The 14734-nt window shown below is 38.3% G+C and overlaps 1 protein-coding gene across 1 annotated transcript; it reads right to left on the bottom strand.

Moving 5' to 3' along the window:
- Positions 1-5411: 5411 nt before the first annotated feature.
- LOC145988288 (uncharacterized) lies at positions 5412-14328 on the bottom strand. The gene is made up of 3 exons (XM_083123151.1): positions 14262-14328; positions 11018-11073; positions 5412-7444 (listed from the first exon to the last, which is right to left on the bottom strand). Exons 1-3 carry the CDS (start codon positions 14286-14288, stop codon positions 6808-6810), a joined length of 720 nt encoding a protein of 239 aa, XP_082979277.1. The 5' UTR covers positions 14289-14328; the 3' UTR covers positions 5412-6807.
- Between the last annotated feature and the right edge of the window lie 406 nt (positions 14329-14734).

The raw sequence follows: 14734 nt of genomic DNA, 5'->3' as shown, positions 1-14734 counted from the left end.
GGGTGCAGTGCTTAGAGTGTTCTCTCTGGTTCCATGTAAATTGTGTTGCAAAGGGAAATGACCCATATTATGTGTGTTGTTTTTGTGAGAGTGATGATAGTTCATAAATCATCACATGTCCTTCTGCCCCGATGAAATGTCCGTCTGCCCCGAACGTGCGGGGTTAACGGACACTGCCGCATCCGGGGATTAATCAGACTATTTTGAGACAGATGTTCATTTGCTTCCATACTATGTGCTATCTTGCGTTAACTGAAGGTTCACACCTATTATGCCAATAGTTATTTTCATTCTTCAATAAAATGTTTCAGTTATTTTGAAAATTGTGCTTATGGTGTCCGTTTGCCCCGTCCTTACCTTATAGGGAAAGAGTGAGGGGCAGCCAGACTACATATTTTGCCAAAAAGGTTATTAATTTGTCGACCGAGATGGGTGTTTGCCTACTGCCCCCCTCTGGTGCCGTCACTGTCCTAACCTAACTACGTAGACATTACCAGAACTAGGCGTGATTGTAATTGAAGCCTATTACATGTGAGTAGGTTACCTTTGGTGTTCTTAGCAATTTCTATAGCTACGTGATGCATCAGCAGCGGTGCTGGTATACACATCCTGTGCGCGGAAACAGAATCGTTAATCACGACGGGAAAGAATTAGTTTCATGTCTCTGCATTTGTCTGTACAAACTGTTCAAAGACGCATATCTAGGTGGATTATAGGACGGTGTGACTATTACATTACTTACATTTTCTTTTCACATAGTGATTTTTAGGCATATTTCACATGCAAATGTTCATAAATTTACTATGTTACCTCTTGTTTACATTAACATTTCTTCATGATTTTTATTCGTACGTATAGAACCATAAAAGTGCACATCCTGGTTATCCTAGGACATGCAATTATTTTCATGGCATGACCAAAGATGAGTATATGATGTTATTACACTAATTCGCCATCTGTTGTCGCATTTGCCAACTAAAAATCATTCTATGTTTTCATTATAGATTTCTGTTCTGTTCATATTCTTCTGTACTTTATTATCGTATTACGTTGACTGAGTTTGTTTTAAGTGTACTTTACTTTATGCTCAGATAGGTTAATCGGAACTGACTTAGAGTATCACCTGAATCACTTTGCAATGTGCCACACCACGGATCCAACACGGGGCCCTTTCATTATAAGGCGACAGCGTTACCACTACAACTTACCACTCGTCTCGCATTTGTATTTTTATTGTTATTTAGCATCGCCTTGTTGCCATTTTTAGCCAATCCCTAGGTGGTGGATGCTTGTTCCAGTTTGGGAATGGTTGGGTGGCAGGGCGCATATTCTAAGCTGTCTGCAAAGCCCAGGCTCAGAGCCCAAAATACAGAAAAAATGGATCAGGAAATGTGCATTAAGTTGTCAATTCCAATAAAAAGACTATTGTGATTCAAGAGTTGGCAACCTGATTTCTTATGAGTTGGCAACCCGATTTCGTAGGAGTTGGTAACCTTGCCCGCTTTCTTTTATGAATTCGCGAGCTTAGGTAAAGCACGGTAGGAGGTGCGTGCGTTCAATGTAGCCAGGCTTCTCGCAAATTCCGATCAGTGTTGCGATTATATGCCCAGGTCGGGATTTGAACCCAGAAACTTTGGTGGCGAGACCGAAATGAGACTATTTAACTCGGTCAGCCTCCGTGTCAGCTAATCTTCCTTCCCAAAACGTTATAGATTTCACATTACAAATTGGCGTAATTTCATATTCATATTCTGATAATGTTATGGTATGTAGTACTGTATATGTTCCACATATATTATTCCACATTCTGCATTAGTATGCTAAAATTACTGCCAGGACAGTGGCAGTGGCTAAACGAGGAAGGAAGTTTTGTAGCCCTTTGTATTTTGTAAAAAAGGAACTGGCAAAATGAAGGAATGAGTGAAAAAAAATAGGAAGACTGCTTACGGACAAATTAAGGTCAAGCCACCTCATGCACATTGTAACATGTCGTGAATGTATATAGGGTAGATGTGTAGGCAGAGCTCCACACATTCACAGTCGCGGCCATTTGTGGAGGTGATGTGATCAGCACCATGCTCCCGATGGCTTTAAACCACCCTTTCATGTATATATTTATTATAGGGCGCCCCACGCAGGGATGTTGCTGGAAATCACCCAACCCGGGAATCGAACCCGTGTGTGCCACGTGAGAGTCAGACGACGTGCTGACTGGACCAACGTGGATCGCTTTGGAACACATTATCCGTATAAAGATATTTGGCGCGCCAATGGGCAGTGGCGTAAGATGGAACCATATTATTATTATTATTTTCTTGCATCCTAACGGTGTCGTCCTCATTGTGAATTCTCGTTAGATTGTAATGAACTCGGGAAAACCTCATTCACAGCACCGTATTCATAAAGGAGAGAGGTGTTGAGGCCAATACAATTTATCGAGAATTCAGAAGGGCTGTGCATTAGAGTAAGCTATGCAAAGAAGCTATCATGGTGCAATTAAACATTTGGGTTGATTAAAGTTTTGTACGTTAGCTTGTGGTACTTAGTTTTGTTTCTTCCATGTCAGTTCTCGAAGTGAGTGCTTGTATGGTTCAACATGGAGACGATAAAAAAAAGGGTAGTGGATGCTTACGCATTTATCTCAGTTGGGGGAATGTAATCCCGTGAGTTTTTGAATGAAGGGACTATATGACTACCGGTGATATATTACTAGTTGTGGTACACAATAATGTGCTACCAGGTGTTTTGCCCGCAATTGTGGCATATGGCCTGTGTGACGTCATAAATCAAGATGGCTACCGCTTCATGCATTAACAAAGAAAATCGATGTTAACTCCTTTAAGAGTAGTTTCTGACAAAATTGTATACATACATTTTTTGTTCAGAATTGAAAAAGGAATAAAATTGATTCTTACAGTTTTTTTTCAATCTCGCACTGTTATAGAGATATATCTAGTGAAACTATTTTGGGTCCTTTTCAGCAAGGATTTTAAAAGTAATTTTTACACTTTACCTGACATATAAAGGGGAAAAATTACTGCCTGTGATATTTATTGACGCCTACTATTGTCGCGTATGGCCTGTCTGGCATCATACATCTAACACTTTTGCAGGCATTAACAAAGAAAAACGACCATTTCTCCTAAACTCCTTTGGGAGTCATTTTGACCATTTGTAAGTTTGTTGGGTTTTGCACGAAGGAAAGACATGTACATGGACGATGCCTTCGTTTGAAGGCATACAATCATGTATTACTACAGGTAATTTGCTGGAAAAATGTATCAGAGACAATACATGACGTCCGAAATCCAAGATGGTCGTCACGGAGGTTCTGCCCATAAAATACTGTCCATGTCCTTATTTAAAGTTCGAATATGAGATTTCTCCAGAGGCATTTTCTGTTAATAAATAACAAGTGAAAAGTATTCTTTATTATTATTATCATTATCATTACTATTATTATAACTATCATAGTAAAGGAGTAATAACATCACCTGTGACTTCCGCATTGTGTTTTGAAATTTAAACAGTTCACCTGTTATCAAGATTAAGAGTGGCTGTAATCACTAGGGAAAAATAATGTCATTCAATTTAGTCACTTTAGTCAAATTCCTCTCACTCTGGCCTGAATCTCTGTCCTGTAAGTCATTGCTTTCACACTTTTCTTGATCTGCACTTGAAAGAGACAGTTCAGCACGTCGCAGGGACTGATCCGGCATATGCATGAACATTTCCTCTTTCTGCAACCACATGTCAACTGTAATATTTATCTGAATGATCTTTTTGTCATCCTCATTTTCTTCTTTCTTCATTCAAAAGCCTATTGGGCTGGGTAGTTTTGGATGTTACTTTTCTGCTTTTATTCAACTCCAATACTTGGAAGTAACTTCTTCTGGTGAAAGGTGTGAGGGGCACTTTGGTGGCAGCGTTCACAATATAATGGTATCGCAGTTTGTGTTTGCACTTGCAAAGAAGGTTGTTGAACGTATTTGATGCCGCAGAAGATTATATGCTTCAATCTCTTGGAAACCTTGGTTCTCCTGGATTCGATGAAGATGATGACAGAATGAAAGAATTAATTGATTCATTTTACTTCTCGTTTCTGCTACTTTTAGCTAATTTCAAATATGAGAATGAATGATGATTAAACGAAATAGATAAAAGGGCCATCACAAACACATATGGACAGCACACAACGATGGGTCTAGACGCCACAGTATTGTTACTGTGCAAAATGCCCAGGGTGAGGTTGACATTTGGGTGTCTCTTACACCCCGAATATGATGGCACGATTTTTAAGAAATTCTTTCATAACTTTTAACTTTTGGACACTACTGTAGTTATAAAAATTGTAATAATATTTCTCACTTTGTACAGGAAATACCTCTACAAAAATCTCACAATCGAACTCTAAATCAGGATATGGGCAGTATTTTATCTGCAGAATCTCCATGCTGGTCATCTAGGATTTCGGAGATCATGTATGGTCTCTGACACCTTTCCCAGCACAACACCTATAGTAATACATGATTGCATGCCTCCAAATGAAGGCATCCTCCATATACATGTCTTCCCTTCGTGTAAAAACCTAAGAAACTTACAAATGGTCAAAATGATTCCCAAAGGAGTTAAGGAGATATGGTCGTTTTTCTTTGTTAATGTCTGTAGAGGTAGCCATCTTAGATGTGTGATGTCACACAGGCCATACGCGACAATAGTAGGCATCAACAAATATCACAGACAGTGATTTTCCCCCTTTATATGCCAGAATGTCAAGTAAAGTGTAAAATACGTTAGAATCCTTGCAAAAAAGGAACCCAAAATAGTTTCACTAGATATATCTCCATAACAGTGCGAGATACGAAAAAAAGCTGTAAGAATCAATTTTGTTCTTTTGTAAATTCTGAACAAAAAATGTATGTATACATTTTTTCAAAAACCACTCTTGAAGGAGTTACGATCAATTTTCTTTGTTAATGCATGAAGCGGCAGCCATCTTGGATTTATGACGTCACAGAGGCCATATGCTACAAGGGCAAAACACCTGGTAATACATGATTGTGTACCACACTAACAACGTATTACCTGTAGTCATATATTCACTTCATTTAAAAATCCAGGGACTGTAGAAATATTGACATATGCCCCTGGATTAGCGCTGTTCCATGATATCATTGAGGGCCACTACAATAAGAGGATTCTATATTTTTTGAGGTTTATATCATAATATACCATGAGGGTTTTTTTTTTCAAAAATTCACTGTGTGTTCGAAAACAGAAATACTGAAATGGAATAAATGCACAGGCATGCTGGACACATTAAGACCTGAACTGGATGATATGACAATATATCTTACAATAATTTCCAGAAGCTCTCCACATTGAATGAAAATCATCACAAGTATTATGAAACATTTATTAACAATTATAAAAGGAATCTCGTAGTTATAATTTACAGTCTTGGGCACTTCAGCGTTATCATCTACATTCCTTATATCTTACATAACAACTGATGAATACTTCACAGACATAGCTGCTTACAACCGTGATTTCACACAAGAGGCAGAAACGTGCATCAATATAATCACATACAATACCTGAGCTATCATACTAAAACAAAACATGAATGCAAGAAGCGTCCTACCTTTATTTTTTTGAACTTTTACATCAACTAGTCAAGCGTATTTTCAGGACTTCCGGCAATCAAATTCTACCTGAGCTGGATAATGAAACAAATCACCGTGGTCACTTGCCGATTTTGTTGTTCCCGAACGAATCAAATAAATCACAAGTTCTACTTCCGTATTCTGATTTTGTATGAGTCATTCAACAAATCACCGTTTCTACTTGTGGATTCTGATGTTTCTGTACGTGCCAGTCAACAAATCACAGTTTCTACTTGTGGATTCTGATGATTCTGTACGTGTCAATCAACAAATCACCCTTTATACTTGTGGATTCTGATGATTCTGTACGAGTCAGTAAACAAAGCACCGTTTCTACTTGTGGATTCTGATGTTTCTGTACGTGTCAGTCAACAAATAACCGTTTCTACTTGTGGAGTCTGATGTTTTGGTACGTGTCAGTCAACAAATTACCGTTTCTACTTGTGGATTCTGATGATTCCGTACGAGTCAGTGAACAAATCACAGTTTCTACTTGTGGATTTTGATTGTTCTGTACGTGTCAGTCAACAAATCATCGTTTCTACTTGTGGATCCTGATAATTCTTTACGAGTCGGTCAACAAATCACCGTTTCTACTTGTGAATTTTGATGTTTCTGTGGAATTCGGTCAACAAATCGCCATTTTTAATTGTGGATTTTGATGATTCTGTACGAGTCAGTGAACAAATCACCGCTCCACTTGTGGATTTTGACGATACTGTTCGATTCAGTAAACAAATGACAATTTCTAATTTCGGACCTAGATGATTCTGTACGAGTCAAACGAATCACCATCTCTACCTGTGGATTCTTATAATTCTGAGTTTCAAACGAATTACCACATCAACTTGCGGATTTTGATGAAACTGAACGAGCCAATGAAAATCACCATTTTCACTTGTGGATTCTGATGAGCCGATACGAGTCAGTAAGACAAATCACCACGCCCACTTGCACATCTGATGGATCGATACCAGTCAGTCAAATAAATCACCATGCCCCCTTCCATATTCTGATGGATCGGTAAGAGAGAGTCAAACAAACCACTGCGCCCAGTTGCACACACTGATCAATCGATACGAGTCAGTCAAGCGAATCGACTTCTACTTTTGGATTCTGATGAACGAGTAAGTATAACGAATCACAATCGGTATTTGCGGATTCTGACGAACATGGCAGGTCTTCTCCTCTTCCTTCTGGGTAGGCGGCCTCTGAAACGCAAGGGATAGCGTAGTGGTCGCCTCTGAGGACGTCTTGGACGGAACCGCTGAGGACGCCTCTGCTCCTGTCCCGGAGGAACTGGAAACAAGTGGACGACCTTCTTCGGATGACCTCTCACGTAAAGAATGGTCTTTCCAGCCCTGATGATGTACAGCGGCCTTCGACCCACATCGCACTCCAAAGAATTCGCCTTCCTTCCAGGTCTGCACACGTACAGCGTGTTTCCATGTTTATACACGAGCTTCTTCAACCCACGAGGCACTTGGTAGTTGTCCAGGACTCCTTGCGCGGAATTGTAGATGTTCTGCCACGATGGGGCGTAGGAGGTCAACCCGTAGGCACCGGTGCTGGAGCCTCCAGTGCTGGCTTGGCCGCTTGATAAGTGTGCTAGCGCGTTCAGGTGAGAGTCGGACAGTCCACCGTAGGAGGAGAGGGCTTTGAGAAGAGCCGCTTCCCCAGTATTGCCTGCGTAGTAGTCATACCCTGGAGCATACTTTCCCTTGTACGTGTGATGGATCGTGTGGACATGCACCGGTATGTGTATCCGGACATGAGTTCTGGAAAACATAAATTTCAATAAATTAAGTTCAACAACATTTTATCGTTAACCATTAATACATTTTAAGGCTTTATAGCCCCGGCCCCCGTGGCGGAGTGGTTTGCACATCGCGCTACGACACCAGGAGTCCCGGGTTCGAATCCTGACCTGGGCATGGATGTTTGTGGGAGTCCATTCATCAGTTTCATTATATCATTATTCATTCCCATCTTCGCAAATCAGCCAAAAGTGGCACAGGAAGCGAAGTAAAATAAAGCAAATCAATCAGTTAAGGGCCTTAACTGATTGATTTGCTTTATTTTACTTCGCTTCCTGTGCCACTTTTGGCTAATTTGCGAACATAACTTAAGGCCTTATAATTTGAAAATTGAATCTATACTTTAACTGTTGTGTAAAATCCAAGACGCACAGGGGGTAGTTTTGCTTTAACATCAATTTAATCTCCATCGTTGTGATTAGCCTAAAGAAGCAGAAGAAGCGACATAAAGGTAGAAAAATACAATACAAAATATAATATATGCCATATATGTATATACCTGAATTGAGTGCATTTATACAAAGGCTTTCTTTCTGTATTTTTTAAATGTTATTTTACGTTAGTTTTCTACCTCTAGGGTTGATAGGCACGTTGAGTATAAATGGTGAACTGATAACATGTAAACACTATGATATTTGCATGCCTTTACCAGAGTTTGAACCTGGGGGTCTATGGATTTGTTGCATGTTATGCTCACCACTCTGCCACGATCTACCCAAAAGCAAAGCAAAGTTTGTTTAAGTACATTTTTATGCTCTGATGGACAAATCGGGACTGGACCTACAGTTTAAAGTGTGATTCCTGTGCTCCCAGCAGGGGTCGAACCCGGGAACGATCGATTACAAGGAGATAGCTGTACCATTATGGCATGGGAGAGACATTACAGGTAAAGAGAGAAATATAAGATAGAAAAAGAAAGAGGGACAACGTAGGTAAGAAGGAAGCTAGAAGAGGATGAACAATCAAGAGAGAGAGAGAGAGAGAGTTAAAGAAGATAAAAGAGAGAGGGGGAGATAAATATGGAACAAGAGAGAGAAAGAGAAAGGAAAAGAGAAGAATAAGAAAGATGGAAAGAGAGAGAGAAAGAAAAGAGGAATAAGAAAGTTGAAAAGAGAGAGAAAGGAAAAGAGAAGAATAATAAACATAGAAATAGAGAGAGAAAGGAAAAGTGAAGAGTAAGAAAGATGGAAAGAGAGAGAGAGAGAGAAAGGAAAAGAGAAGAATAATAAAGTTAGCAAAAGAGAAAGGAAAAGAGAAGAATAAGAAAGATGGAACGAGAGAGAGAGAAAGGATAGAAGAAGAATAAGAAAGATGGAAAAAGAGAGGGAGAGAGAAAGGAAATGAAAAAATAGGAAAAGTGAAAAGAAAGAGAGAAAGAGTGTGTATAAAGTTCAAAGTTTGTTTCAGGACCCGGGGATTGACTCCGGTACCTCCTAGATTACTCACTATGACATCAGTGAATCTTCAGTTTAGTTGCCATACTGCTCTGAATTATACCCAGTGTAGGACAATAATAAGTTACATTTTCTTCTTTTTTTTTAGCTTGGCGCAAATGTTGTTCGTGCGTTGACCCTCAACCGAAAAGCAACATTTACAATGGAGATATCGCATTGGTCCTCTTCATTTTCGCCTTTTCCCGGTTCAAGAAACTTTCCATGGAATGTATTTGAATGGTTAATTTTCTCCATATGATGAAAGCAACAGCTCTGAATGCAAAATCACTTTCCTTGCGTTCCGCTATGGGCGAGCAGAGATGATAATTAATAACGAATGAATAACAATGACTTCGAAAAGAACCCTTTTGTTGTTTCTACACAAAGAAGCATCGCCAAAAGAGTGTAATTCAGATGTTGCGGTTGGATACACTTGCACGGAGAGTAACTACATATGCATTTTCGGCACCTATTTCTTGTTGGTGCCGTCTCCGGAGTTATTCCTCAACACCTTATAGCATATTCGAGTGATTTATTGATTACGAAAGGGTTAATTAATAGATATCTTATATTACAAATGCAATTTGATTGTTTGTTCACAAGAGTTGGGTAACACTTCATTTTTTTCAGCCGGCACCATGGTTGAGAGCGTTGAGTTATTAAGTACACGGTCTCGCTACAGAAGGTTGCAGGTTCGATCCTGGACTGATCAATAGAAATGCGTCCATTTTCTTAATCGGTGCGGTGCCGTTGTTACTACATTCCTCTTCATCATCGAAAATACCAGAAAAGCGAAAATAAGAAACATAAAAATATACACTTGTCTCTTTCTCGTTTCGGGGTGTGAAATGATAAATAAAGTTAGGTTAAAATACAGAAAGGAAAGAAGAGTGTACAGGATTCTTGTTGGGAAACCTGATGGTAAGAGACCTGTAGGAAGGCCAAGACGGAGATGGGAGGGATAACGTTGAGGCGGACCTAAAGGAAATCGGTAAGGATAGAGAGTTAGTTAGTTAGGTAGTTTGTAGTTATTACCTAACTACAAATAGAAACGGAGGGTACAAATGATTTGAATTTGTCTTATTTTACGTCGCTTCTCGGCTGCTTATGGCTAATTTCGAACATGAGGATGAATGATGATAGATGACAATGAAAGACAAAAAGACACGGCAATGGCCAGGCTGGGACTCGAAGCCTGAACATTCTGTGGCAAGAGAATCGTCCACTTATCGCACTTGTCCACTGACGCAGCTACGGAAAGGGAAGTGAAGGGGTATGTGCAAATAAGTCCACAGAAAACTTAAAAATTGGTACTGAAGAGAAGAGAACATAAGAAATAAGAAGGCAAGTTGCTGAAGAGGATCTTTTTTTTAAAAAATAGGAAATAACAAAGAAGCATAAAACTTGAAGGAAATAGTGAACAGTAACGTAAATAAAGATAACATGCATATAAGAAAGACAGAAGAAAATATAAGCTTTGATACAAACCTTCAAAGCTTGAAACTCTTACTGAGAAACTCTTTATCATTGCGTGGATGTATCGAAGCAATTGAAGCATAACAATTCGAGTCTTTCTCGTTAGATGTTATTATTACTGGATTGTTAAAAGTAAGTGTAGTTGGATCCATTGTTGCATAAGGATCTACCGAATTTGCAGTGCCAATTATCATGTTTGTCCAGTTAACCTGACTGTGCTAAGTAATAAAACCTCTTGGAACATTCTGGAGTTACATATGTAAAATTCACTGAACTTAAACACTTACACGAGTTACATGGATCATAAGTTGCATTCGTTGTTCCCTCCCACCAAATCAATAACTTAGAAGCTGGTAGAACTGAAACTACATGCCAAATAACTTTGTGCAAAAGTGATTTCTTATTTGTCTAATCAGTACTCTACGATTCAATATGCAAAATATTTAATTTGTTGCTCATACAGGTTCCCTTAATTTCTGTATTATCTATATCCCAGGTGCTCTGTATTAGATTCCCAGTACATGTTCATTTCAGGTTTAATATTCATGGTTTGAGGTGAGATAACTCTGCAATAAGTTGATACTAACCTGTCAAAAAGTTCATACGAAGATACTTGAACTCTTACCTGGGAATTCCAGACACAGATTTGAGGATGCATATCAAAGCTATCGCCGTAAAAACCTGCAAACAGACACAAGAACGATTGAAAACAGGATATATTAGTCGCTCATATTCATCCTTAGGACAGCTTGAATGTAAACAATTTTGCAAACTTTCTTTTGTTTAGCCATGGGAGCCACCTATTGTTGGAAATTACAAATTATCAATAAACTAATCTACTAATGCGATATATTTTAAGGCAGAATGAGACAATGAAGTATTTAGATGAATCAAGATTAATGGAGTTTTGCACTTGAATCTAAAATAATGTAATTCTTGTTCGCATCATTATTAATGCAAGAACCATGCAGTTTTTGTGTTGTTCATATTGATTTTATTGTTGTTAATTTGTTGCTAAGATTTTGTTAAAAGAGTTGTCTCAGACAGTACGTTGAAAACATCCAATATTTAATTTGCTGTACAACAGTTGCAGTTAGTGGCGGAGAAACGTTTTTGAATTAGGAACATGGACGTCCTCAGGATTATTTCTAGGGAGGGGCAAGGAAGGTATTTTTTCCAGGGGGGCAAACAAGGCACATTTTCTCCAACAAAAGTGTTGTTCCCTAAAAAAATATTGCTTAAATTTGAATTTATGATGTTCATGCAATAATTAACACATATTATTGTGGCTAAAATGAAATTACATGTGAAATACATAATTTTTGGTTGATTTTCATTTTCCAGGGGGGCCATGCCCCCCTTTCGGAAGCCCATGATTAGGAGTGGGGAACTTTTAAGAAGTTGTTAATTTCTAGTAAATATTTAGTGTTTCTAAGGGGATCTCAAAGTGTTTTGGAGCGCAGAAATGTATTTTTACGGACATCTATGTTACAAATAGCTGCGTTTTTCTCATTGCAGTACGTTAAATTTATATTCCTACGCAGTTACCATGATTATGACTATTAAGTTTCTCTCCTGTTCTCTTTTCCATTGATATTAATTTGTTTATATTTCCTATCCTAGTCTCTGTGTTTATTTTCTTTCTCTGTGTTTTCATTTTGTTTATTTATTTATTTATTTCTCTGTTTCCCATTTGTTTCTTTTTCTATCTTGTTCTGTTTTCCTTTTCTTTCCTTCTTGCTTTATCCCATTTTGTCTTTGTCTTTATCTACTTGTTTAAGCCATTAGTGTTTGTATTCCTTGCTTCAGTATAAATGTTTCTTAGAATTTCCTCATATTGGCTATTTGAGTGGCAAGATGGATGGGTTGGTTAAGGTTGTTTGTTTATTTTACGTCACTTTCTCCGCCACTTTTGGCTAATCTCGACAATGGGAATGCATAGTGATAATATGAGTTGGATGGAGGGACAACACAAGCACATGTGGAAGATAAATCACAAGCCTTTACAGAGAATTGTGCTAGCTCTGGGTTCGGGCGCTAGAGCCTCGTTAGTCTGCAGAAATGCTGTCCTGCGATCATCCCAGATGGGAGTGGTTCGCATAACATTATTTCGCGGGGGTAAGAGCCAACCCTAAGGTGACCCTAGAAAGAGAGCTACTTAGCTTAACTGCCTAACCTAACAAGTTGTTCAAAAATATGTCTTATGCGTAGAGCTTGGATTTGTATGTAATTACATATTGTATTCCTTTCTAGATACATACCTTGAACAGGAAACTGTCAACGAATTATATAACTGACATGATTTTACTTAAGTTTTATGTTACATATTTTTACAAATTTGCCAAGATATTACATATTTTACATATTTGCCAAAATATTACATATTTTACATTTACTTTATATAAAACAATAATTTCGGTATTTTTTTTTACTATGTTGATCCTTTTTCCTATATTTTCGATCTCTGAAACATGATGATGAAAATTTTGTAGCTCATGTGATGTCATATTTTCTAATCAAATTGAACACACTTGGTTGCACCTTTTTCCTTCTTTTCTTTCATGTTACGTAAAAGAAAAGTGGACAGAAAAATAAATGATTTTCACTCTTCTTGAGCAGCAATATAAAATCCTATAGTCTCATTTTGTAGAACAGAACGAGAGCTATAAAATGGTATAATATAGTCATTGCAGCCCCAATAGTTTCCAAGATAATGTAGCAAAACCCGCGAGAGAAAACACAAACTTTAACAAAACCTATTCGGCAGAACGACTGTTCTCTCTGCGGTCCGCGCGCATTATATACAGAAGGTGCAGAAAAAGGTAGCATTGAATAAAGGCATTTTATTTTGCACCTTTTTGAAAACATTTTCAGAAGCTTTTTGCCTTTCTCGGCCATAATTTTTCACCTTAAAATCCTTTCGCTAGTTTTAATATGTAATACATGTTCACCACACATTGATATACAATGAGATCTATACTGAATATCTTAACCAGCCAGCAGTGGCTACAAGGAAATAAACCTGGCTTATAACTTTCCGATGTAAATCTAGACGAAATATATACTTAAACACGTTGTTATGGTTCAAAAAACTTTCTCACTTTTCAGACACAGACCTATAAAAATAGGTCTGAAATACAGGGTGCGTCCTATTCGCCGATACTTAGGTTACACCTTCAGGAAGAAGGAAGAGTTTGTGAATGGGTCAAAGCTTCACGGGATGCTGGGAAAACTAACAAGGAGGTTGAATCATTAAGTGTGGCATTAGTAATGCATTGGATGGTACAGAGGACAATTTTTCGTACGAGGACTCAGATTCTGATTTCGAAGAGATTTCAAATGACTTTTCATTTAGCTCTGGAGGCGAATGTCTGGGTTTTGACGAAGAAGATTAGAATGTACTCTTTCCTAGTTAGATGAAGTAAGTTATTTGGTGAAAGTAATGATTAATGTAATAATAAATTTGCAAATGTAATTGCTTTACATTTGCAAATGAATTATAAATTCAGTGATAAAGCTTTTTCCTATAGAATGTGCCCAAAAAAGGGGGGGTGTCAACAAATACAGTGAGTGAGAAACAATAATAATTTATTGTGCAAAATGTTTTTGTTTTTTTGTTTTTTCAATTGGGTTAACTCTTGCATAGAGCCAGCAAGTGAAATGAATAGTGCAAGAAGTACATTTCGAAACTTTTCATTGCAGCTTAATGTAAAATCTTATATCCCCCACCCCGGTATCCTGTACGGCACTCAGACACCCTACTAACTGGACGGACCACTGCGACTTAAAAAGAACTCGAGTATTAGATCAGAAATTATGCGTGGTATGACACTGGACTGATCACGAATATACAGAAACAGAAGACTTACCTGAGCCTTCCTTAAAATCATCTTCATAGTTCTGCAGAGAGAACTATGCTGAACGGAGATACCACGAGTTGTGTGCTTGAGAATACATCGAACAATGAAATATATATATATGCTTACCGCTTGGCCAGTTGCGTATGGATTTCACCGCCTGTCAGCAGCGCGGGGCAACAGGAAAGGATCCTCCGATCCTCTGACAATCAGACACTGCGTTGTACGATTGTTGCTGCGTGTTGAAATTCTTTGTTTCCAGCTGTAAAGGTCATTGTTGTCGGCCGAAGTATGCCGTATCGGTTCCCATCTGAAAGAATAATTTAGCATAATAAAAAATACAGCCCGTGATATCGTTATTCGATTTAACATGATTCCGTTCATGCACCTCGTTTGTATTAACACTTTTTTTTCCTTGTTCGTGCTAATTGCGATTTTTTTCTCTGTCTAGATGGTATTGCTTTAAGGTTGAGTGGACTTCTGAG

The sequence above is a fragment of the Lepisma saccharinum genome, chromosome 5, assembly GCF_977018435.1.
Source record: "Lepisma saccharinum chromosome 5, izLepSacc3.1, whole genome shotgun sequence".
Classification (NCBI taxonomy): domain Eukaryota; kingdom Metazoa; phylum Arthropoda; class Insecta; order Zygentoma; family Lepismatidae; genus Lepisma; species Lepisma saccharinum.
The sequence above is the reverse complement of the archived record's forward strand: the minus strand, read 5'-3'. Positions and strand labels throughout refer to the sequence as shown.

Bases quoted from the DNA above. Each gene is read 5' to 3' on its own strand.
- LOC145988288 (XM_083123151.1), bottom strand. From the start codon at position 14,288: ATGAAGATGATTTTAAGGAAGGCTCAG. The intron at 11,074-14,261 runs GTAAGTCTTCTG...GTCTGTTTGCAG, and splicing joins TGATTTTAAGGAAGGCTCAG to GTTTTTACGGCGATAGCTTT. The intron at 7,445-11,017 runs GTAAGAGTTCAA...TATGTTTTCCAG, and splicing joins TCTGTGTCTGGAATTCCCAG to AACTCATGTCCGGATACACA.